At 38.8% G+C, this 23,250-nt stretch overlaps 1 protein-coding gene across 2 annotated transcripts in view; it reads left to right on the top strand.

Annotated features, from left to right (window-relative positions):
* The window catches only part of TRAPPC9 (trafficking protein particle complex subunit 9), a 462,611-nt gene that overhangs the window by 58,383 nt on the left and 380,978 nt on the right, over positions 1 to 23,250 (top strand). For both annotated transcript variants that reach the window (XM_066336558.1, XM_066336551.1), the window contains 4 exons: positions 1,097 to 1,229; positions 2,477 to 2,640; positions 9,472 to 9,624; positions 18,796 to 18,920. In XM_066336558.1, coding sequence (XP_066192655.1) covers positions 1,097 to 1,229; positions 2,477 to 2,640; positions 9,472 to 9,624; positions 18,796 to 18,920 — 575 coding nt within the window. The remainder of the gene's footprint in view (positions 1 to 1,096; positions 1,230 to 2,476; positions 2,641 to 9,471; positions 9,625 to 18,795; positions 18,921 to 23,250) is intronic.

Genomic DNA, 23,250 nt, shown 5'->3' with positions numbered 1-23,250 from the left:
CATTTCATTAATAAGCCTAAATAAAACTGTGTTTGTAGTAAGGAGGAAAATTAAAGAGCTTTTACAAAAGGCTAGCAGACCTAGAAAAGGAGGCATATGTGGAGAGGATGGATTCAACATGCAGTAGGAGTGAATCATCTTACCAAGTCACATTTTTAATTATCTTCTTGGAATGCAAAGTTAGGATACAGGATAAGAACCATTTTAGTAAAGCCTAAGCACTAAAAGAAGATGGCTTTGAACTTGAAGAAACTGTTCTCATTGAGTTTTTCTTAAGTGCTTTTGTGTCTGCCGATAAAACAATTTTTCATGTGATTTTTTTCCCCAGAAACTATTTCAGTAAATACAAAATAGCCTCAAAGCATTCAGAACATTTGTACTGTAGTTGTCTCCTTTGAGTTCCACGTACTAAAAATGTATTGCAAGTAGAGGAGTTGATTTCTGGACTTGGCAGCTTTTTGTGTGTCAATGTATCAAATTTTCCTTCAGATACAACTCATAAATATTGCTTGGTAAGGAATCACTGGAGAGGTATTTTTCCACTAAATTGAACTTTTAGAAGTTGTGTTCTTTCATGGCAGGTTCCTGTGTTTATGCATGCATATTTTTTCTATTAAAAATTTCCTTTAGGATGCTTTTATCCTTCTGTATGCGGTTGAGATTCTTTCCTATGAACATTTTTCTGAGGAAATAGGAAATTTATGTTGAAGGTCGACGTGTTTTATGTGCACCAGTGAATTTGATGATGAGGTATAAAATGATGTCCATGCTATGACTTGTGATGTGGATCTTGTAAAGAATTCTGCAGAAGTTACTGTAATGCATTGTAGAAATTGGAGGCTCTTTACAATTTCTTTTATTTTGCATGCCACAGATGCAGAGGTGAACATGTGTTCTTATACTTATAAATGGTGTTATTTCAGGGGTTTGAAAGTCCTGTACATATTATGTGTCCATAGGAGATTTTCTTGTAGAGAAGGTGGTGGTTTGGGTAGCAGATACACCAACAAGATCTGACCAGTAAGTTTAGTACTTTTCGACCTGCCAGAGAACAGTAAAATTCACAACATAACTGGTGGTTTCATCCAAAATTCAGGTTATCATACTTCAGTTTTTGGAGTCTTCAGTGATTGCCTTCTGGACAATCTGCCAGGAGTGAAGACCAACGGCTGCACTGTCGAAGTCATTCCAGCTCTGCCAAGGCTGCAGATCAGCACCTCCCTTCCAAGGTGAAAAATTAAATTAAATGTTGATTTTATTTGGTCGTATTTAAGTGTTAGTCATATACTGAATAAAAGCTCTTCCACCTGAGTGTATAATCAATGCTTGAGTAAAACAGGATATAATCTAAATCTGCATTTTTGCTTTAGAATGCAAACCTGAGGTTTTTGTTTTACTGCTTGAAACCATGGAACTTCATAGAAACATGCAGAATGAATGTTGCAGTATTGTTGTGCTCAAAACTTTGGTTTTGGGCAAAGAAGGATATATCAAGCTAAAAAGTCACTGTTTATATATAAAAATTCACTTATATCTTAACAATCCAGTCCAGGCATCATTCAGATCAATTATCACAGAAGAAACAGAAAGTAAGAGAGAAAAATATACAGGAAAAGAATCACTAATAAATACATGTGCATTTATATAGCAACTGAAAACATGATTTGTTTTGCTTTTTAGTATGCAATTCCATGATACTTTTGTCTCAATATGAGGGGAAAAAAATAAATTCCTTCTTCTCTTTCACTCCACATGCTCAAATTTCAGAGCCCAGAAATGCTAACAGTACATGACAGTACATTCTGAATGATCAAAAAATACTTGTTTGGAGTCCTTGTTACATACCTGTTCTGAAAGACTGAAATCTGCTCCTGTTTGTGGAGGCTGCTTGTATTGTGGTAAGAAAGGACAGGATCAAAGGGAAGGATGGCAGGAATACCTGCAGAAAGAAGTGGAATTATTGGTCATTAATCTCTGTAACTTCTGTCCTTGTATCTTTGATGCCTTCTGGCCACTCTGCATTAGCACAGGAAAATACAGTCTACCCATCTGTCCTGTTCTGCAACCTCCTTCCCTCATTCATGCTCCAAAGAGTTCATTTCTAGTCACTGTTTCACCTTTCACACTGGGAATTTTTCCCAGGATCCACTGCTATGAGATTTATGCCCTGCACTGTCCACTAAACCTGCTCATTTGTAGTGACCTGCTCTTGATTTTTTTTTCCTTTCCACTTCCTTACAGTTTTTGCAGGTAGTTTAACAAGCTTTCAGAGTTAGAATATGTGTTATATATTGCTTGAAATATGACTTATGCATAAATTATTAATTTTTCTCCTCAATGTTCTAAAAATGGAAATGGAAAATGGTATCTCGTGTCTTCAGCAGTAGTTTCTGAGTCTTCCAGGAATAGTAAATAGAGTAACTTGGACAGGCTTTTAACGTTTTCATCATAATAATTTGTTTGTCACATTTTGCAGGTCTGCTCATACACTTCAGCCTTCTTCAGGGGATGAAATCTCCACTAATGTGTCTGTCCAGCTGTACAATGGAGAGATGCAGCAGCTCATCATTAAATTAGAGAACATTGGAACAGAACCATTGGAGAAACTGGAGGTGACAGCAAAAACAGTCAACACCAAGGGTGTGTATCCTGATTTATATTTGGAAATAATGATGCTGACTTCTTCTCTGTTAAAAGGGATATTATTTGTGTTAAACTTCTTTTAGGTCAGTTTAAAATAAATATAGTCCTCATTACAGAGCTGAAGTAATTCAGTTTGATTTTATTGTAGGAATGTAGAAATGAAAGAGAATGTAGAGAACAAAAGAAAATGTAGAAAGTGAAGGAAATCATAGAACCATCTGTGTGTTAAAGGGTCACTTGCTTTTTGGAAACCTAGATTTAATTTCACTGTTACTTGGGGAAAAAATACTGAGGCAATTACTTGTAAAGAGGAAGAATCTTGGCTCTAAATTATTTTCTCATGTCTAAATATGCTGATTAGTTCATTAAATAAATTACTATTAGCAGTAATGTTGTCCTACTTGATGGAGCAGAAGTAAATAAGCCTGTTTCTATCTCACTCAGTGAGCAGTAAGAAAAAAAATGGAGAGAAGACTTTAAAAGACAAAGCAATAAATAAAATAAGCTATTGTGAGTTAAAAGAATAATTGAAGCTCTGGATGGAATACAGCACATCCTCTGTGTACACTTAATTCTCTTGAAATACTCTGTCGGTGTTAGTATTAAAAAGTAGTCTGATAGGTGAATCCTGCTTTTGTTTTGTGATGTATTTTTTTTTTTTTTTTGGTTTGTCCTCTGAGGGATTGTTATGAAAATGATCTTAACAAAAATACTGCAGGTGACAAGCAGCATAATGTTTACTGACAGTAGAAATACCTTATTTTATTGCGGGCTTTATTCTGTCAGTGCCAGAGCATTAAAATGCAGTGTGATACCTTGTGATTTCTGTTCATTTCAGTATTCAAGCTCGTGATTTTTTTATAACAGAGTATCCCCTTCTCTACAACCTCAGAGAATAGTAGTTGCCAATCATCTCAGAATAGATTTTTGGTCTGAGACTTGTTACCAGGAATAATTTTAGGGGTTGAAATGTATGATGACGTATTGTTCTTATTTCAGAAATTCCAACATGCTCCTCCTGGGCAAGGGGCTGCATGTGTGGAATGGAGAGGCCAAATACAGTACTCAGGTGAAATGGAGAAATTTATGTATTAAACAGTGGAATATGTGGGCCTGTGAATCACATGTGAATCAGAATTTTTGTACATAACATTACACAGTTAATGGGTTCACAGTGTTGAAAAAGAGACTCATGCCAACTTTAAAACCACCATCTCTCCATGACAACTTTTGTCAAAAACAGTGGGGAAAAAAAACAGTTGATAGTCTCACTTCTAACTTCAGTAAAAGTTTAAATTGTACTTAATCCTGTATTTTCTCTCTCTCTAGGAGATGTTTACAATGAAGCCCCTTTGTGTATCTGACAGTGTCTTAAATCTTATTAGGCATGATAATTATCTATCAGAAAAAGGAAAATTTCTGATGAGTAAGCTGTGGGCATACTCCAGAAATGCATCTTAAATCTCTATCTCAGAAAACCAGAAGTAGAATGAGTTTTGAGAGGCACTGAATGATATTTGTTCTGACAGTGTGAGAACTGTGCCATCAGAATCGTGCAGTCAGAAATGTCTGTGTGGGCAGAGACCTCTGGAAATCATCTTAACCTTCTTTGGAAAGCAGAACTTGAGGTGATCCAAGGTCCTGGCAAGCAGAATGTTCAGTTTCTTGCATTGTCTCACAGAAGTGAAATGCACCCCTGTATTTGGAATTGTGTGCTCGAGATGAATTGTGTTATTGGAGGGAAAAAAAACCTTAAGTGTGATTTTTTAAATGACTGTTCTGTGGAAACAATGTAAAGAACTGCAAAAGGCTGAAGAACTAATTGTTCACATTAAGCATGCAATAGTTATGGTATTTCAAATGTAATTGCATGAAGGTGTTGCAGAGTATCACAGAATCATTCACTGAATGGTTTGGTTGGGAAGGGACCTCAAAGACCTTGGACTTCCAATTCTCCTGCCATGGGCAGGGACACCTTCCACCATTCCAGATTGCTTGGAACCCCATCCAGCCTGGCCTAGAACACTTCCAGGTGTGGGGCAGTCACAGGTTCTCTGGGAAACCTATGCCAGGGCCTCACCACCCTCACAGTAAAGAATTTCTTCCCAATACTTAAGTTAAACCTGTCCTCTGTGAGTTTGAAGCCATTCCCCCTTGTTCTGTCACTTCATGCCCTGTCCAAAGTTCCTCTCCAGATCTCTTGGAGCTTCTTTAGGCACTGGACAGGGCTCTAAGATCTACCTTGAGCCTTCTCTTCCCCAGGATGAATAACCCCAGCTCTCTCAGTCTTCATAGCACAGGTGCTGTGATCAACTTAGTGGCCTCCTCTGGACTTTGTCCAGCAGATCTTTCTTGTGTTGGGGATGGACCTTTGCCTTTTTTCACAGGCTCTCTTCCATTTTAGTTATGACCATAAATTGATACAAATGTGTGAGGCTGGGCTGACAGTACAGTGAGATGGGATTCTGGTGGTCAGTAGGGAACTAAAAATTTGTAATGTCAGCAGCTCCACCTGGTCAGTGAATACATGTGTGGAACTCATGGGCAAATGACATCAAACCATTTCTAACAGCAACACAAACTCTCGGTGTTACACATCGAGACCATGTGCAGGTGTGCATAATGTATTAAGAAGTTGTCTCTTGGTTGTTCTCACTGACATGTGCCTGTTCAAAGTGCTCAAGGTCTCCTTGAAAGCTGGTGGTCACCTTCATTCGCCTGACCACAGCTTGCCAGTCAGCTCAGGAGCCCATAAGAAGCTGTTGGCCAATTCCAGCCAAATACAAAGAGTTTCAGTCAACCTTTGCTACACCTGATTTCCTTTGCTTCTTTTTACCTTGGCAGTTGTTTGTTAATCTCTTGTAGCTGCTGCCTGTGTGACCCATTTCCCTACTTTCTGGACCCACAGCCTTTAGCACAAAGATGCATGCTGTAAATGGCAAACATTCTCCTTTTTACTGTTGTTGGATTTGTAGCCATTCACTGTCCTTGAGGAAGCCAAGTTCTCTGGCATTGTTTTGAGTGGTGTCGTGTTAATGAGAACCTCTGGAGGTATGACTTTCACACTTGCCTTCCCTTGCTTCTCTTCTGTCACTATCAGGTGCAGCTCTTTGGGTTTTCTGCTCTGGCCCTCAGAGAAATAAGGACTTGGAGCTCCAGTCCCCCTGTGCAGTTCATAAAGGACATCACAGGGTTTTGAGTCCTTCAGCAGCCGTGTGTTATGGAACAGCTCCTGAGGCAGATCAGCAAGAGAGACTTGTCATGCTGCCACAATAGACACATCTGTCATGGCTTTTCGTGTCTCACTGCACCCCTGAGCCAGGCTGGGGCATCTGTAGGCTGGGCATCACATGTCCATACTGTCAGGGTCAGCTCTGGGTCACCTTACACTGTCCCTCACTGGGTCAGACAGTTGAATCCTTTTTTTGGAAAGATGACCTGTGCAGAGCTGGATGCTTTCCCTTTGGCTCCAGTCAGCTCTTGTTAGAGGCTTGTTGTGTCTCAGATAAGGGAGTGCAATCCAAAGGCTTCGATAAACCAATTATTTGATCCACTCAGGGGCAAATATATAACCCTGGTGTTTTCAAACTTGAGACTTGAGAAGAGCCCACCAGGCAATCTTGGCACGTGTGGTGAGCCCAGCTACACACACTGAATGAATCTGGATAAAGCAAAATCCCCACTCATCTTTGCTAGAAGTGACAGGAATTCAAATGTAGAGAAACAAGTTCACCTGTCCAGCTGTATTCTTCCCATGGCCTTTGAACACATCTGTCAGACCATAAACGAAAAATCTACTTTGAGCTTGAGGAAGAACTGTGAATATCCAGGGCTAGATCTATTTACCTTTTTTTTTTTTTCCTGAAGAAAACTTTGTAAATTATTTCAAACTGGATTTGTGTTGTTGTGGTGGGTTGACCCTGGCTGGATGCCAGACACCCTCTGTCACTCCCCTCCACAAAGGGCCAATGGAAGAAAATGCAACGAAAGTCTCATGAGTTCAGGACCAGGAGAGATCACTCACTAGTTACTGTCACAGGCAAAACAGACTCACTTTGGGGATATTTGGATTTTAGTGCTAACAATATTGGACAGGATAATAAGAAGTAAAATACATCTTTAAAACACCTCCCCCACCACTCCCTCTTTCCAAGATTTTCCATCCTCTCTCACAGTGGCACAGGGAGGTGGGGATGGAGGTTGCAATCAGTTCATCACACCTTATTCCTGTTGCTGGTCAGGGAGAGGAGTCCTTCTCCTGGCTCCTGTGGGCTGCAGGACAATCTCAGCTCTGGCACCTGGAACATCTCCTGCCCCTCCTTCCCCACTGACCTTTGGTGTCTGCAGTTGTTCCTCTCACATATTCTCACTCTCCTCTGAACACAATTACTTCTGTGCAATAACTTCTTTCCTTCCTAAATGTGTTATTACATTGGAAAGAACATAACAAGTCCTGCAGGTTCATTTCTACCTGCCAGGCCTAGGAGAAGTAAAAATGTATGAATGCCGATGTCTGTGCATTTAGAACTGATAGTTATTTTGAGTTTAGAAAATAAACTATAGCAAAAAGCCAGATTTACCAGGGGATTTAAGATTGAAAAGAATTGAGGTTCTTGTGTTCTCAAAAGACTTTTTTTACCCAGTTTCTCTATGCAAAATCTCAGTGTGGGCTTTTTCTTTGGTAGACCTTAAAATATGTTAAGAGTTAGATTTGCCTAGGATGACCCAAAGTTAGTTTCTGGCTAAGCTTTTACATGATATTTGTTAGGATTTTAGTGATTTAGTACCCAGTAAAATGAAACAGGTTGCTATTTACAAGTCCTGATAACAGTTGCTTGTAAGATGTTTGCTGAACACAGATTTTGGACTTGAAAGAGCTGAATGCAGGTTTGCCCCAGTTTAGCCTTCCACTGAACTGAAAGGTCTGAAGCCAGAGTATAAGTCACTGTAATACTGATTACTGAACAAGGTCAACATTGTAAAACTATAACCAAGTGTCAGATAAATATAAATTAGCTGATTCTCTACATCTACCACTTAGCTTTTAGCTCAAGCATTTAGATCTTGTGTTGTAATTACTGGTGTTAATTAGAAACTATCTGCAAGGGCTGTTCTCACTTCAGAAGTCTTTTTACTTGTAATGTCTTCAAATAAATCTCTTTCTTAATGAAAACATGTTTTGGAAAGAGTTTGGTGCTCCCCTGCTTGGGATATGTCCTTCTTTATTAACACTGAGGGAAGGCACTCCTTTATTATTGGATTTTTTTTATATTGGATTCTTATCTAACAGGAAAAGGGGATAGAGATTGCCATAATTATGAACTTACTTTTTTTTCTTCAAAGTAGAAGAAAACTATCAGAATGGTGATAGGGTTCTAGCTAAATCATTAGGTGAGGTGGAGGTAAGTTTAGGGAAACGATTTTTGGGAGGGTTTTTTATTTTTACCTCGTCTTTGTTTTTATAAAGAAATCTTTACAAGCGATTTCATGGGCAAAGACACAAGACAACATCTGGTGGTCTGTGAGAAGAATATCTTTCAGGCAGAGCTTTTATTGTTTAGGTTGAAGTGAATGGAAAAAATTTTCTCTTTGTTTTCTCCTTCCCTAGAAAGTGAAACCAAGGATTTCTGTGCAAATCCACATGATTTGGACATAATCTGGAATTCCATTTGCTTTTTCTGAAAGATCCCTTGTTACAAGTTGTAGTAGTTGAGGCAGTCTCTCCACGCTGTTCCTTCACAGGTGGCTCTTAGATGGTGGTTTTGGAAAGGTTCTGACATCACAGCAGATTTTAATTACCTTTTATCAAGTAGCATGAGAGGATGTAGAGATGAGCTGTGTGACTTTCAGTGGTCCCTGTTAAGCAAAGCGGTGCTCAAATGGCATTTAAAGGAGCTTTTAGAAGAATTCTCCAGTATACTTTGGAGATAACATGTGTTGCTATAATAAATCAATGACCATAGCTTTAGGACACTCCCAGTCAAACCCTCATGGTTATTTCATGTATCAATAGACTTTCTTGTAGTATTTAGTATTGACTGGTCTTATATATATATATGAATGAATTTATGGATGGGGTGGGTTTACCCTGGCCAGAACTAAAGGTGCATTGTAGATGAACAGTAAATTCTGTTTTTTTCCCCCTTGTATAATTTTCTGGCATGTCAGACTTAGGAGGGACAACTTAATAATTACAGATCCCCTATCTCAAATGGACCAATGGCAAATAATTTATTAAACTAATTTTCTTTTGTCACAGACTAATCCGATCTGGCATCCTTAATGATTGGCTCTTATAAAAAGCTACTTCTCAGCTTTAAGAAAGGACCTTATAAAAAGATGAAAGCCAATAGACTTCTTAACCTTCTCTATTGCTCAGTAAATAACTGAAGAATGGTTACAGCTGCTTCAGAATTTCAGCTGATTTAAGTTTGGTGTATTTTGATGAAAACTGCTCTGCACTCATGTGACACCTCCTGAGTTGAACTGGGTAGGATTCAAAACTACATGAACATTTAGAACTCTTCCAGGCTATATTTGAAGTTTGTATTTAATGCTGCCTATTGTACAAATTTTTTTATAGTAGTGATTTTCTTCACTTAAATTCATATTTTGAGCTTTATCATCAGTGTGATTCCAGGTCAGTGTCAGTATCCAGTAACTTGTCTACCTTTCTAGTGCTACATTAGTTTTAATATCTTAATTCTGAATATTTTAGATTTTAATCAGGACATGAAAAATTGGTTAGTACTCTCTGCAGCAGTTCAAAACTGAAACTTCCTTAATGCAAGGCTTGTGCTTATGAAATATTTACATATTTTGATACAGAGAAGCTGTATGGAGATTTCTTGAGTTGGAATCTAGAAGACACCCTCTGCCAGTTTCCTCTAAAACCTGGAAAGATTGCAACATTTATTGTAAACATTAAAGTGAAGCTGGACTTTTCTTGCCAAGAAAACCTTCTGCAGGATCTCAGTGATGGTGAGTTTTTCATCTCTCCTTGCTTTGGAGGGTTGTGTGTGCTGCTGGAAACACTTTTCTAATTGCTGTGCCATTTGCATTAAACGGATTTGAGATGTGGCTGTGTGTTTGAATATTTGTGTCTTGTAAAGCAAAGACAACCCTTGGCTGGGCTCTACAGACTGAAGGGTGAATTTTTGAGACAGCTGTGGGCATGAGAGTCTGGCCCAACTTCCCCATCATGAGACCTTGCCCTGCTGTCTTTTAAAAATATTTTGTGACAGTGTTTTTGAGGTATCTCTTTGTATCCTTACCTTATGAAGGTGAAGAAAAATAATTCACAAACATTAGTGGGGTAAAGAAAAATAGCATTGAGTTAATTGTGTAATTTATCCAGGATTGCAAAATTCTGAATGATTGCTGAGTGCGGTTTTGCCTAAAGTGACAAACTGAAATTTGAGGCATAATCTCCCTAATATTTGTATTGCAGAGAGAATGCCATGTGTTTAAATGACTTTGAATAAAAGGAAGGTGCAGTATTTGCTTCTGTTAGAATTTTTTGGAATTACAAGTACCAGATACTTGTAATAATGGCTTCCTTTTTATAATAAACATACAGTCTTTCTGGAGTAATTACTCTACTCTTTACTTTTTTGTTTGTCTGATATGTTTACACTGATTTTACCGTGACAAAACAAGATATTCCTGTATTAAAAACTCTCTTATTTGGATTTTGTCCCAGGATCCACTTGCAGGTATGCATTACTATTATAAGTAATCTTTCAGTACAGAAAAATACAACAAAATTACATGCAGAGCTTATTCAGGTTGAATAGGAATGATTTCTGCGTTACCTTGCAAATGCATTTAGACAAAAATTATAGTAGTTGTTAGTAATGATTGAAAGATTTTGGTTTTGAAACCTCCCTAATGTAAAATATAAAGATACTTTAAAAATATTTGAGGACTTAACTGCACAAGCCCTACACTGTTGCTACACTAAAGTTCCCTGTAGAGCTTGTTGAAAATGCTGATAGTGAAGGAAGAGCATACCCTGACATTATGAAAACATGGGTGCCAGGGAATTGAGACTTTGAGAAATGCCCCTTGACAGCAAGTGAAATTTCCTAGTAGAAATGTACATATAGATATATATGCACACACAGATGTAAGATTTCCTTCATTTGCCCAGTGTCCAAAAAGCTCTGAAGTGACACTTATCTAGGAGCTTTTCTGATGAAATAACATAAATCCAAAGTATTCTGTAGGAGGTGAAGATAACATTGGTATGGATGCTGAACAGCTGTGGGATTTGGATTTCTATTTACTTATATCCAGCTCTTATGGGACCACAAATGAACCAAATCTTTGAACACCATTTTTACCTTCCTATTATCTCCTGCTTCTCCAAAAGGTCGTGTGGCTGAAGCAATTCAACCTTCCCTCATTCAGTGATGAAAAGGGAGGAGGATCCATTAATGCTTTGTTGGAACTTTGGTGTCTGTGGGTGCTGTGTACTCTGTGTCCTTTGAAAGTGTCATTAGGGATGCTAAGTATATCGAAAATTTAGTTGGTACTTTATTTTTTATATATTGTTTTTAACCTTGCAAATGCTAAACTTTCCAAAGAGGAGTTAAGAGCCTGATGGGAAGAACAGTAAAGAGCTAGAAAAATCAATGGCAACTGTGACATGACTTTTAATCATAGGGTAGCTGTGGTACCTTTTTCTTTTGAAGACCAACCACATTTACAATGATGATCAAAATACTTTTGTCTCTTAAAAGTAATGTCTTTAGCTGGGCAATTTTTACTTTCATATCTTCTCATTTGCTGCTGGACTTGTTTCCTTTTGCACTGTTTGCAATCAGGACACAGTACGGAAGGGATAAATTACTGATGTTTCTGATGATACACATTTATCCAATTGGAAAGTAACCCAAGTAATCTGAATTGCTGACCTGCGTTGATGGTGTGCTGTTTTACAGAGAAAAATGTTGGGTGTTTTTCCAGACTAAAGAAAGCAAAACCATGAGTGGCTGTAAGGATCAGTCAATATCCTGACTGTGGCAGTGGCTGAAAGCAGATTCCAGTGGCAATACAGGAAAAGTTGTGCATGTACTTCTGTTTTCTTCTAGGCTTTTGGCCTCCGGCTGTTGTTAGCTTAGGAGCTTCCGGGGCTGAACGTGGTTTCTCTGGTTCTAGGCATTTTTACTCATCCTTAGTGGGTGCCTCCTTCCTAAAATTCTTCATTCCTGTCAGTGCTTCACAACTTGCCAGGGCAAGAAGAGTCACAGCTAAATTGCTTTCTAGCAGCTCTGCACTTACTGGTGTCCTTGTGCTCCCAGGTTTTTTTATTGCATGAGAGAGCTAACAGGACATCTTCTAAACATGGTTCTTGCAGTGATTTGATGCATTTTGCATTTTGCATTTGTCCCAGCAGACGATACCCTGGCAAAATACAATAATAAAATGTAAATTTCTAACTGTCAAAGGCTAAGTTGGCTGTAATGGGAGCTGTTCCATATGTCAGTCTTGTCCCTTTTGAACTCTCTGTTGTCTGTTTGAAAGGTGATCTATGTGTTCATGTTATGACCTAATGGTGCTCTTTATTTTGTTTTATATTACTCTCCTTACAATCATGGGGTAATGCACAATTTATCATTTGCTTTTTTGACTGTTGATGAACATTGATTTGGGAGATTCATGAATGTGCGAACCAGAACTCCACGATCTCGCTTCTCAACAGAAATGATATGCTGAGAGCCTCTTACTGTATAAGTTTGGGATTGTTTCCCTCCATTTATTTATGCTAAATTTTGATACCTTATTGGGTGTTGGTCTTTTCTCTCAGGTAACAAAAGACAAGGTGAGAGGAAATGGGCTCAAAGTTCCACCAGGAGGTGTTTAGGTTGGATGTTAGGAAACATCCTTGCTGAAACGGTTGGACAACATTGGAACAAGCTGCCCAGGGAGGTGGTGGAATCACAATTCCTGAGAGTGTTCCAAAAAATGTGTGAAGGTGGCACTTGGGGACATGGTTTAGTGGTGAACATGATGGTGATGCTGGGCTGAGAGTTGAACAATGATGACCTTGGAGGTTTTTTCCAACCTTAACAATTCACTGATTCCATGTTTTAAAGCCAGTTGACCAAGATGTGGGAGATCCATGCAGGGACATCTATGTTTGCTACAAATCTTAGTGAAATTTTGGCTCTCTTGTCCCTCAGCTGGGTGGTTCAGGGTTCCTCCTCTGGCCGGGAGGGTCAGCATTTAATTTGATTCTGAGGTTGTTACACTGGGTGGGGCAGGGGGAAGTGCTCAGTCTGCTTGGTACAGCCAGTAGCAAGGAGCTGAAACGGTGAGATCTCTGTCACCTGTTAAGGTGACTAAAAAGGTCAACGGGATATCCACATTGTGAGCATAATGAATTCCCCTTCCCAGCTATTATGCTGCAATTTCTGAAATTCAGCATTTCTCTGACACTAAATGGGGTAAGAACAATAGCTGCTCTTTCTGGATTGTACTGTACACGGTGATTTGTTTGAGGCTTTTAAAAAAGCTCCTGTTACATGGGGACAGTGTTTTTCAAAGTTAATGAATTAATTTACCATGAGTGCTTCATTATGTAGAATGTTAATGTTCATTTATTCCCTGTATAGGGAACCTAAAGACAAGTGTGAGAATATTTAAATTCATAAACTCATCAAAGGAACTAATTAATTACATGTTGAGAGAGAAGCAAATCTGTGCCTTAAGTCTCTCCTCCCTTTCTCTAGGGGGAAAAGGTTGCAGAGAAATAATAGCATATTTCTAGAAACACTAATCTTAAATATTTTTAACATTGGTATGCAAGACCAGTGTATCTTTCATCCTCCCTTTGTTGTTTTTCTGCTTTAATGGTCAGATTTTATCTGCTTCAAAATGTCCCTGCACTCAGATACTGTATAGACAAAGCATTTTTTTGTTGGAATGATACCTGGTTTGGAATTTAAATGTTCTCTTGTCAGTTCTTCCAGGAAACTAAGTAGTCGGGAGGACTCTATTAGGATAATGGTATTACTGATGATGATGGGGTCCTCAGAGATGTTTCAGTATTATCATTTCTGTGTTACTGTGCTTAGTAGCCTTTATGACATTTAAAAATTCTGAATATTCTTTTGAAGTGACTTCATTTCTAAGAAGTTGGGGTTTTCTTTGTCTCTGCAGTTTGAAGATGTCAGTTTGGTTGTACTGTTAAAATGAGTAAATGAATTTTTTCCTTTTGTTCTGTTTTTTTAAAATACAAATCCTCTGTGTTCTCCAAAAGTTCATCACTCTGTACCTTTAAAGAATATTTTTAATTTTTTTTAGAACTACAGAATTCTTGAATTCTAGCTTTAGTACTTATGGAAGATAAGGTGCCCTTTTCTCTTCCCACTGCACATTAAACCAGATAAATCATCTTGTCTCATGATTTGACTAGTATAGGATGGGATTTTTTTTAGCAGTATATGAGTGCCATTGTACTTCAGCCTATACCAGTTCTACCAGGCACTATAAAAGTACACAGAGAGCTGGTGTTTCAGACCTCAAATCTTTACCTCAAATGTAAATAGCTAAGACAGACATGAGGCAAATAACAATAAATTGATTATTGGCACATACATGTCAATAAACCTGCCATCCTGTTATGCTATTCGTTTTCTGAGGCACTTTATTTTAGCATCGAATGTAATCTGCATACATAATCTCTAGTGTTTATTATTAACTTCTTTACACTTCATTTCTTCTCTTTCATTGCATTCACTCTTATTGTAAATTTATCTTCCAATTTTAGTTCAGTTCAACAACCTCAGGATGTAAATCCTTACTTATAGTGCATTTGTTGTTAATTATTGTCTTCAGAGGTAATGGGGTTTCAAAGAAGAGCTCAAGTCTGGTACATGTTGTCTGTGCCCTGCTCCTGGGAGCCAGAGAGCTGCTGCATTCCCAGGAACTTTGCCTGGAGTGCTGCTGCCTGGGGTCCCTCCTGTGATGGTCCTGAGCAGATTGTTGAGAGAGGGAAGGAGCTGCATCTCAGTGCCCAACTGAAGTGTGAAGGGTGGATTAAAATGCCTCAGATTGTATTCTGGTGTTATTCTGTTGTTTGTTATTGCACACAGCAAGTTTCTAGAATTCTGCACACTTCATGAAAGTACAGTTCTCTTTTTCTAGGCAGAAAAAGACATTCAAGTTCAGAAAGCAGAGTCTGTCTCGAGTTTGGTTTTTTTTTTCTATTTTTTTCCACATGTTTAAAGTACTTTAAAGCTGTTACTGTGTTCTTATGAGATGTCACCTATCAAAAGGTTTTTGTTTTGAAATTTCAATCAGACAAGAATAGACAAACAAGTGGGTTGAGGTGGCATTTTGTTTTCATATGTTATGATCAAGATGTGTACTTCCCAAAATCTCTGTGATTCTATGACATATCATCATAGAACGGTTTGGATTAAAGATCATCTCATTCTACCTCCCTGCCATGGGCAGGGACACCTTCCACTATCCCAGGTGGCTTAAAGCTCCATCCAACCTGGCTTTGAACACTTCCAGAGATGGGGCAGCCACAGCTTCTTCTGTGTAACCTGTGCCAGGGCCTCACCATCCTCTGGATAAAGAACTGCTCCTTGTCAGTTTGATGACATTCCTCTTTATCCTGTCACTCCATGGCTTTGCAAAAAGCCCCTATCCAGCTCTCTTGGAACCCTTTTAGGCCCTGGAAGGGGCTCTAGGTTTTTTCCAGAGCCTTCTCTTCTCCAGGCTGCAAAGCTCCAGCTCTCCCAGCCTGTGTCCAAAGCAGAGTTGTCCCAGCCCTTTGATCATTTTTGATGCATCCTTTGGAATTGGTCCAGCAGCTCCACGTCCTTTTAGTGTTGGGAGCCCCAAAGACAAAACACTCCAAGGAGGATCTCCCCAGAGCAGAGCAGAGAAGAAGAATCTCCCCAGAAACATCCCTGGGCTGCAGAAGGGGATCTTGCTCCAAGTCAGCAGCCTCTCCTGCCCTCCCTGGAGTGGGCTGCCCAGGGTGGTGGTGGAGTCTCCATCCCTGGAGGTGTTTCAGGAAAGACTGGACATGGCACTCAGGGCTTTGGTCTGACTGACATGGTGATGTCTGGTCATAGGGTGGACTCCATGATGTCTGAGGCCATTTCCAACCTAAATAATTCTGGGATTCCTCCTCCTCCTGCCCCTCTCAGGGTCCTTATGCTGCTGTTTAGGAAGCTGCAGGAAGCAGGTCTGCACTGCTCTTGGATTGTATGAAATTCTCCTGGAAAGAAGCAGCACTTCAGCCTAAAACCGTCCACTGTTTCCATCTCGTGTGACATCGAATTGCCTGGACACTGCCTCAGAATCCAAACCTCTCTGGTGGCCTGTGACAGTGGAGCAGTTTTTAAGTGTTTCCCTGCTGTGGAGTTTGAGACCTCTGTAGCTGTGGTATACCTGTTGAAAAGTGGTTCCATTTTTATCCTCAGGATCAGGCCAGTGATCCTTGCACAGTGTGACAGGGGACAGGAGCTGTCCCATGCCACCTCTTCCTTCTGTGCTCAGTTACTGCATCATAAATCTATGCGTTTAACTCCCTGAATGCACTTTCCTTCATTCAAGTAAGAAATTTTGTGGGATTCTTCTGTGCAGAGCGCTGGGAAAGTGGCTAATGAAGTTAAATTGACAATTTACTTAACATTTGGTAGGAGAGAGGAAATGCTGGTGAGAGATTTCACTCTGTTGTGACAGCAGTGACTGGGATGTTGGAAAGGCAAGCTGTGTTTTTGCAGTTACCATGGAAAAAGTGTTGGTCATATGCTGTTACCATGGAAATATTCAGTGTGGATTGTTGAAATTAGGAAAAATTCTGGACAGAGTAGAAAGACAATTATTCTTTTTATAGTACAAGGCTGCTCAGGATGTTTGACAGTAGGGATTGACAAAAGAAAATTATGGAGGATTTAGCATCTTCATCTTTCTAAACTTCATGAGAGAAACTAAAGTATATGAAATCTCAAAAAATATAAGTATCAATAGTGTACAACTTCTGGAGAACTGCTTCATTGATGCTGTTTTCTCCTGCCATTATTAAATTCTGCAGCTTACCAGGATTTTTAACTGGATTTCCCCTGTTCTGACTTTTTAATCCATTGCAGAGGAGCTCAGCAAGGTCTTTTCCCCCACCACTGCCTGATCAAAGAACAGAAAAAACAAAATAGTTTTAAGAAATGGTTTGTGGTAGAATTTTTTTTTTTTTTGTCCTCTGGCAGAGAAGTTTCTTTGAGCAGTCTAGGCTGTGAGGGGCTGAGTCATTTGCAGCCTCACAAAGTGCCTGACATTGGCTCTGTGAGTGCCACAGACTTGGGACAGAAAGTTCAACCACTACCAAGTTATCTTGGACTTCCCTTTCATCCTGGTGCTAGAAAATCTGCTTTTTAAGATACTGATTAGAGTAAAAAATTTCTTCTTTCTAGAGAAAATGTTTAAACTATTGTCTTTTCTTCCCTCCCCCCCTATCATAGGAAATAAAAATAAAATGGGATTTTAAAGGATAAAATAATTAAGAAAGGCATTAGTTGTATCTCTGTGATGTTGTTTTAGGTATTATCTACTCTTCTCTCAAAAAAATAAAGCTTATGCCATATAAAAAGGGGAAAATCTGACTAGTGCTATGCAGGTTTTCATACTTGGTTCTTTTAATGTTTTAATTTGCAATTTTATGCACCAGTCAGTGTCAGTTTTTGTTCTAAATATAGAACTAGTGAAAATCATTCATCAGTTGGAGAAGAATATTTTCCCTCTATTAAAACTTCTAATTTTCATTTTGAAAGAGTGTCTTTCAAAGCCTGTGATCAGATGTAGTTCTGTATTTATTTCTGTATTTTGTCTCATTCACAGTCCTGCTGCACTGCACAGGCAGGGTGCTCTCACCTCCTGTCCTGCTCTCCCCCAGGAACTGATAGAACAGGATATTTATTCAGTGCTAAGGTGCATTTTAGAATTATTCAGTGAAGGAAATTGCAAATAAGGGAATAGGGGAATATTCCCTTTGTTTTCTCATTTGGATACTTGTGAAGTTTGATGAAGCAAAACCCCTTTCATGGTCCATCTTGTTCTTATGGTTTCTTCTTTTGAGGAACGTATCCTCAACACCTCCAGATTGTATAGGAGCAATTTAGGACATATGTTTGGATTTTGTGTAGCAGTTTGGTGTTTCCTGTGTGTTCAGCTGTATGTCTCTGCTGCTGTACATGAGATTTTGCTTGTATTTAGTTGGTGTTTGTGGATTGCAGCTGCTCTGCACAGCATCAAGGGAGAAAGCCTTTCTCTTCTTTGGATGTGAATCTAAATAATAACAAATAGTGAATCTAGTTTTACTGTTTGTTAAGGCTTCATTATTTTAATTCTCTTTTAACTCTTTTGATTCAGCAGTAATTTTCACACATTTTAAGTTTGTGCTTAGAGTGTAGCCCTGGTTGGGTTGAGAACCCCAAATATGCTGCAGTACATTTATTTACCTTCAAGTTGTACCTTGTGGGCAGTAACAGACACCGTTGTTGTGTTGTATCTTCTTGTCATCCTATTTGTGCCCCAACCCAGACTGGGAGTAAACACCAGACTGGGGACATTCCTCTCAGGGTCTTTCTTAAGCTCTTTTGTTGACTCTTACAATGGAAACCTTAAGTTTCCATTCTGCCTCCTTTATAAGTGAGAATAAAACTATTTTATCTATTTTTGAACCAGCAGATGAACAAAACATGACATCTCTATTTTCTGTCATCTTCCACAATATATATGTGAAAAAAGAAATCCTCTTACCAGAAATTAGCTTAAAGATCCTAAGGAGCTGATATGGTCACACTGTCATGGAAAATCACAAACTTTGATTTTTAATTTAATGCTGTAAATGTTGAAACTAATTTTATATTATTAACTCTGACAACTCTGTTGTGATATTTCAAATGCAGTTGCCATCCTTCCCCGTGATATTCACTGAGTTTTTGGTGTGTTCAAGTTTGATTATTTTTGGTGTCCTGGGAGAAACAGCCAAATAATCTTTGTCTTTGTTTTGTCTTTTTGTGTAAAAGGTTAATATCTCTTTTTGTGTCTTTTTTATCCCTTTGATAAATTAATTGGAACAAAACATAGAATTAGATGAGCAAAAGTAATTCTATTTATTCTGTTTTCCAGATGGAATCAGTGTCAGTGGACTCCCACTCTCCAGTCCTTTCCGGCAGGTTGTCAAACCAAGAGTGGAGACCAAACCTCTTAATCCCCAAGAAAGCAGCAAAGTTGGTGATTTCAGTCATGTCAAGGTAAGGGAATGACATAAAAATAAGTGAAATCTGTGGTTTTTTGTTGTACTGCGCTATGGCTTGTTGTGTGATTAAAAAACAAAGGTTTCCTTGTCTCATAAATATTTCCCTTTGGTTTCCTTTAGCACAACTTGATGTTCTGTGCTTGGATTGTTATATTAGAGCCAACAAACAAAAAAGGTGAAGAAAGATCAGGCTGAGAGTGGGAATTGCAGAGTTTTCTGTCCCTGTGGTGTACTGGGGGAGCTGTCAGCTCACCTCACGGTGCTTTCTCCTGCTATTTACTCTGTAGGAAAGTGCTTCTCTATGAATTCTAGACTTTCTTGCAGTGAGTTTTTTTTAGCGGTGTTCATACAAGTAATAAAACAGAATAGTTGAGAGAGTCTAAGGAAAAGTAAATAAAAGTAGCAGGGTAGAAAAATAGTTGTGTAGGTGGAAGAACAGTTGTGTAGGTGGAAGCTGCACTGTGCTTACCAAAAGTGTGCCCTGGCCTAAGCTGTTCTTTGCTTTCCTGTGGCAGATTTTACCTGTTGAAGGTGTAAAGTTGTTGTTTCGAGCATGAAATAGGTTTAGCTTCATATTGGCCAGATTTGAGGAAGATAAAATTTGAGATGAAAATAAGAAAGATTGTAAATAGTGGATCGCAGCACTTCATTGGTTTGTTCCCAACTTTTGGTGAATGTTGTGTTGTGTGCAGTATTTGATACATTCCCTGCACAGATCCATGTTCTGCATCAGCTCATCCTGTCAGGAATTAAAGCGAGTGTTGTACGTGGCAATATTTGGCTTTGCATGTGTTTGGCTGAGAAGCAAACACAGGCTTTGCTTTCTCAATTTGCTTTGCCTGTGAATTTGCTTCTTTCACAGTGTGAATTTTCACAATTCTATCTGAGCAGTAAACAGGTGAAACTGTTAATTTATAAGTGTGTTTCTTTTGGACCATTATCACTGCTAATTCATTGTCAATTGCTTCTGCAGCACAGAAAACATGACTTCAGCATAGGGAAGGTGTTAGCAAAATTGCTAAAGCCTTTGTGTTTTATGACATAGCAAGGTGTTTCCCAATTGTTTATAAATATAAATCAGCATGATTGAGGGAATAATTTGCTATTTAAGTGAATAAAATGTCCAGTATTAATTTTTAAGTTCAGGGCTCGTGTAGAATGTCTGATTCTATACACTTCTCAGTCACAGTGGCAAGGGGAGTGTTACTTCAAGATAGGACCAAAAAAATCTAGAAATGCAGAACTTTCCACCCAGTGCATGAAGAAAAAAGCATTTTGGTGCACTTTTTGCTTGTCAATCAGTTGTCCTGGCAACCAAGAAGTTGCAGGTTCCCGATGATCTGTGTGGTAGTACTAGAAGGGTGTTGGAAGGCTGTAAAGTAGAAACTTGGTTTTTGACGTGTGTAGCAAAACACTGTGGTGGGAAGGCACATGCTGGATGCTGTTGCCAGGTTTATGGAATGAATTTTGATTTAATTGGTATTTTGTGATGGAAGAACCATTCAGATGATCAAAGCTACATTGAAGAGAGAATACACATTCCAACAGCATCAAAGGGTTCTTTGCTGAGTAAATGTCTGTGTCCTGGACCTGATGAGCATCACTGCTGTACAGCACCTGTGGCCTGCCTGGAGTTTGTCTCAATAAACTACTATAAACCAGTAATTGGGTCTGCTTGGATTAAAAATGCCTGTGCAGCTCAAAACTATTTAGAACTTTGTTAGAAATGTTTTTTGATTTGCTGGACTATCCACATAATGAAGTCTGTATGTACATGGATAGACAGTGGATAGTGGGTAGACGACCAGAAAAAATGACCTGTTATAACTGAGGAAATGTATTTGCCTCTTCAGGCAATCTAGTCATTCTGCAGTAATGTGGATTTCTGCTTGTGACTTCTGCTTTAGCACTGCTCTTTAGCAGGGTGCAGCATAGGAGCCACCAGTAGCTTAAAACGAAAGCTAGATAAATTCCAAACCATAGAATCTTCAAGTTACTGTAAACTATCCGGTCAATTAAGCATTTAAAGATACAATTAAAATGTGCTGTGGTCCGGTTTTCTTGGCTGAGTTTGGAGGAATTTGCTGTCGTTTTGGATTTGAGTCTCTCTGTTTCAGACTGGGTGGCTTTGGGTACGTGAATCACATTGATTGTCAAATGCTTTTGCTCCGACGTGGCTGTCTGAAATGAAACAAGCTGGGATCTGCATGAGAGATGATCCAGGGTCGCAAAATACTTTGATACTGAGTCACAAAATATTTGATATTTATGAGCCTTTTTGAGTTCCATAGAACCTCCTTAAAAGATCCTTGAGTTTCTCCCTGTTGCAGCAGAACAAATCTGGGGTTGTGGGCTGTTTGTTTGTCCCTCATGGTGCAGTTTGGGTTACATTTGGTTTATTGTTTTGCCAATTAGAGTGGTTTGACAGGGACAAATGTAAGAAGCAAGTGGGAGTTTTTAAGTTAAGAAGTAAGATGGATCTTAAACAATTTGTATGTGTAGTGAAAACACTCTGCTGTCACTTATTTATGATTTAACAATAGGTGTCTGGTGTGAATATTCAGGGGTAGTGGTTATTTTTCCATCTTACATGCTGTGCATCAGCTCATCTTCAAGTAAGAGTTTTTGCAAATGAAAGTGAATGTAAATCAATGTTTCTCATGTTGCTGATTCTGAAATGTCCTTGTTCAGATATTTATAAGCCTCATACTTAAACCTTCCCTCCCTACTTGTTTGCCTTAAAATTTTTGTGCAGTCTTGGATATTGCAGTCGAGCTTCTCTGCAATCGCTGTTTCCAATTTTGCTGCAGGCTGTCTCCTAATAAACCAGTCACTGGCTTCTGGAAATGACTGTTACAATGAGCTCATAAATTCAGTGTAAAAATTGCTTTATGACCTCATCATAAAGCTTGCTTGTACCCTCAAGCTGAATAGAATCTCATGCTGTAATATTATGTTCAGATACTCTTCTCTGCTGTTCAGCGCTGGGTTGTTGTGCTGAGCCTTGTCTAAACTTGCTTGTTCCAGGGTGCATCTGCATGAAAGGATGAATTGCCCTGCTTAGGGTAACTCATCTTTTCACCATTGCTGTGGTGATATTGGTGTGTGCACATCAGTTTTGAGGCTGAATCTGTTGCTTTTTGAGTAACACTGCAGTGTGTTTAGATATTCAATGATTCCGTGTCTTAATGCAAAAGCTGCCGTGAGAAATTTAACCAGATGTCATAATCTCCCAGCAAACACAGTGTCAGTTTTAACCTAGGGAATTCTGCACTGCTTTTCATGCTTGGATGCTGAAGTTAAATGGTGTAGTCTAGTTCTTGTCAGATGGAGGAAACACACTGGCACTTCATCCCATATTCCATATGGACTTGAGCTTTAGACATCAGTCGGACCCAAATGAAGAGCTGAAACGGAGAACTCTTTTAGCTGGATGATGAAAACTTTGGAAGCATATTGTGAGTTTTTAAAAACCTTGTTTTAAGCTCTTAAACACACGTAGTGCTTACTGGCCAGTTGTTTGGCAGATAGGGCTGGTTTATAATTTATAAGGGATTTGGCTGACTTCTTTATTTGTTTTGAGACTTGTTTGTTCAGGAGAATTTCCCTCTGCAGCCTGAGTGTGAGCTGTAATTCTGGAGATTCAGCTGCAGAAGCTGGAGAGGTTTAAGTACTCTCATAAAACTGTTCCTGCACTCTCACTAAATGGTGGGAAGTGTTAAAATACAGTATGTAGAGCTAATTTAATTTAACACACTTTCTTTAATGCATCTTTTCTGATTTACTCAGCAGTGTATTAAGATGAGATACAGGCCTTAACTGGATTTTTTTCTATTCAGTTCTCAGGCTTTACTCTTCTGTGTGGAAGTGTGCTGCTAATAGGGATAAACTTTATATTGTTGATACTTTAAGCTCTAACTCCTTTTATTCATAAGCCTTATATCTAGTCTAAATTTAAGTCCTTAAAAGATCCCAGAAGTGGGATTTTTTAAAATAATTTTTAAATAATTTTGGATGCTGCTGAAGTTAGAGGAGATGTTGAGTCCGTAGAACACAACAGAAATTTAGATTCCTTTCATTGAAGAAATGTGAATATAGGAATGAGATCTTAGGCACAACTATATAGTCCAGTTTAGGTGTTGTAGTTCCACACAGTTCTATTTTGGAATCCAGTACTGTGCTTGTAAATTCTGTGGCCCTGAGTTCTCCCTCAGTATTAAACATGTCAAGTCTTACATTTCTATCTCTTGCTTTCCTAATAACTTTCAAGATGGTAAAAGATAAAAAATAAACAAAGCTTTTTCATTTCCAAATCTGATTTCTAT

The sequence above is a fragment of the Sylvia atricapilla genome, chromosome 1 (assembly GCF_009819655.1).
Source record: "Sylvia atricapilla isolate bSylAtr1 chromosome 1, bSylAtr1.pri, whole genome shotgun sequence".
In the NCBI taxonomy this organism is placed as follows: domain Eukaryota; kingdom Metazoa; phylum Chordata; class Aves; order Passeriformes; family Sylviidae; genus Sylvia; species Sylvia atricapilla.
The sequence above is the reverse complement of the archived record's forward strand: the minus strand, read 5'-3'. Positions and strand labels throughout refer to the sequence as shown.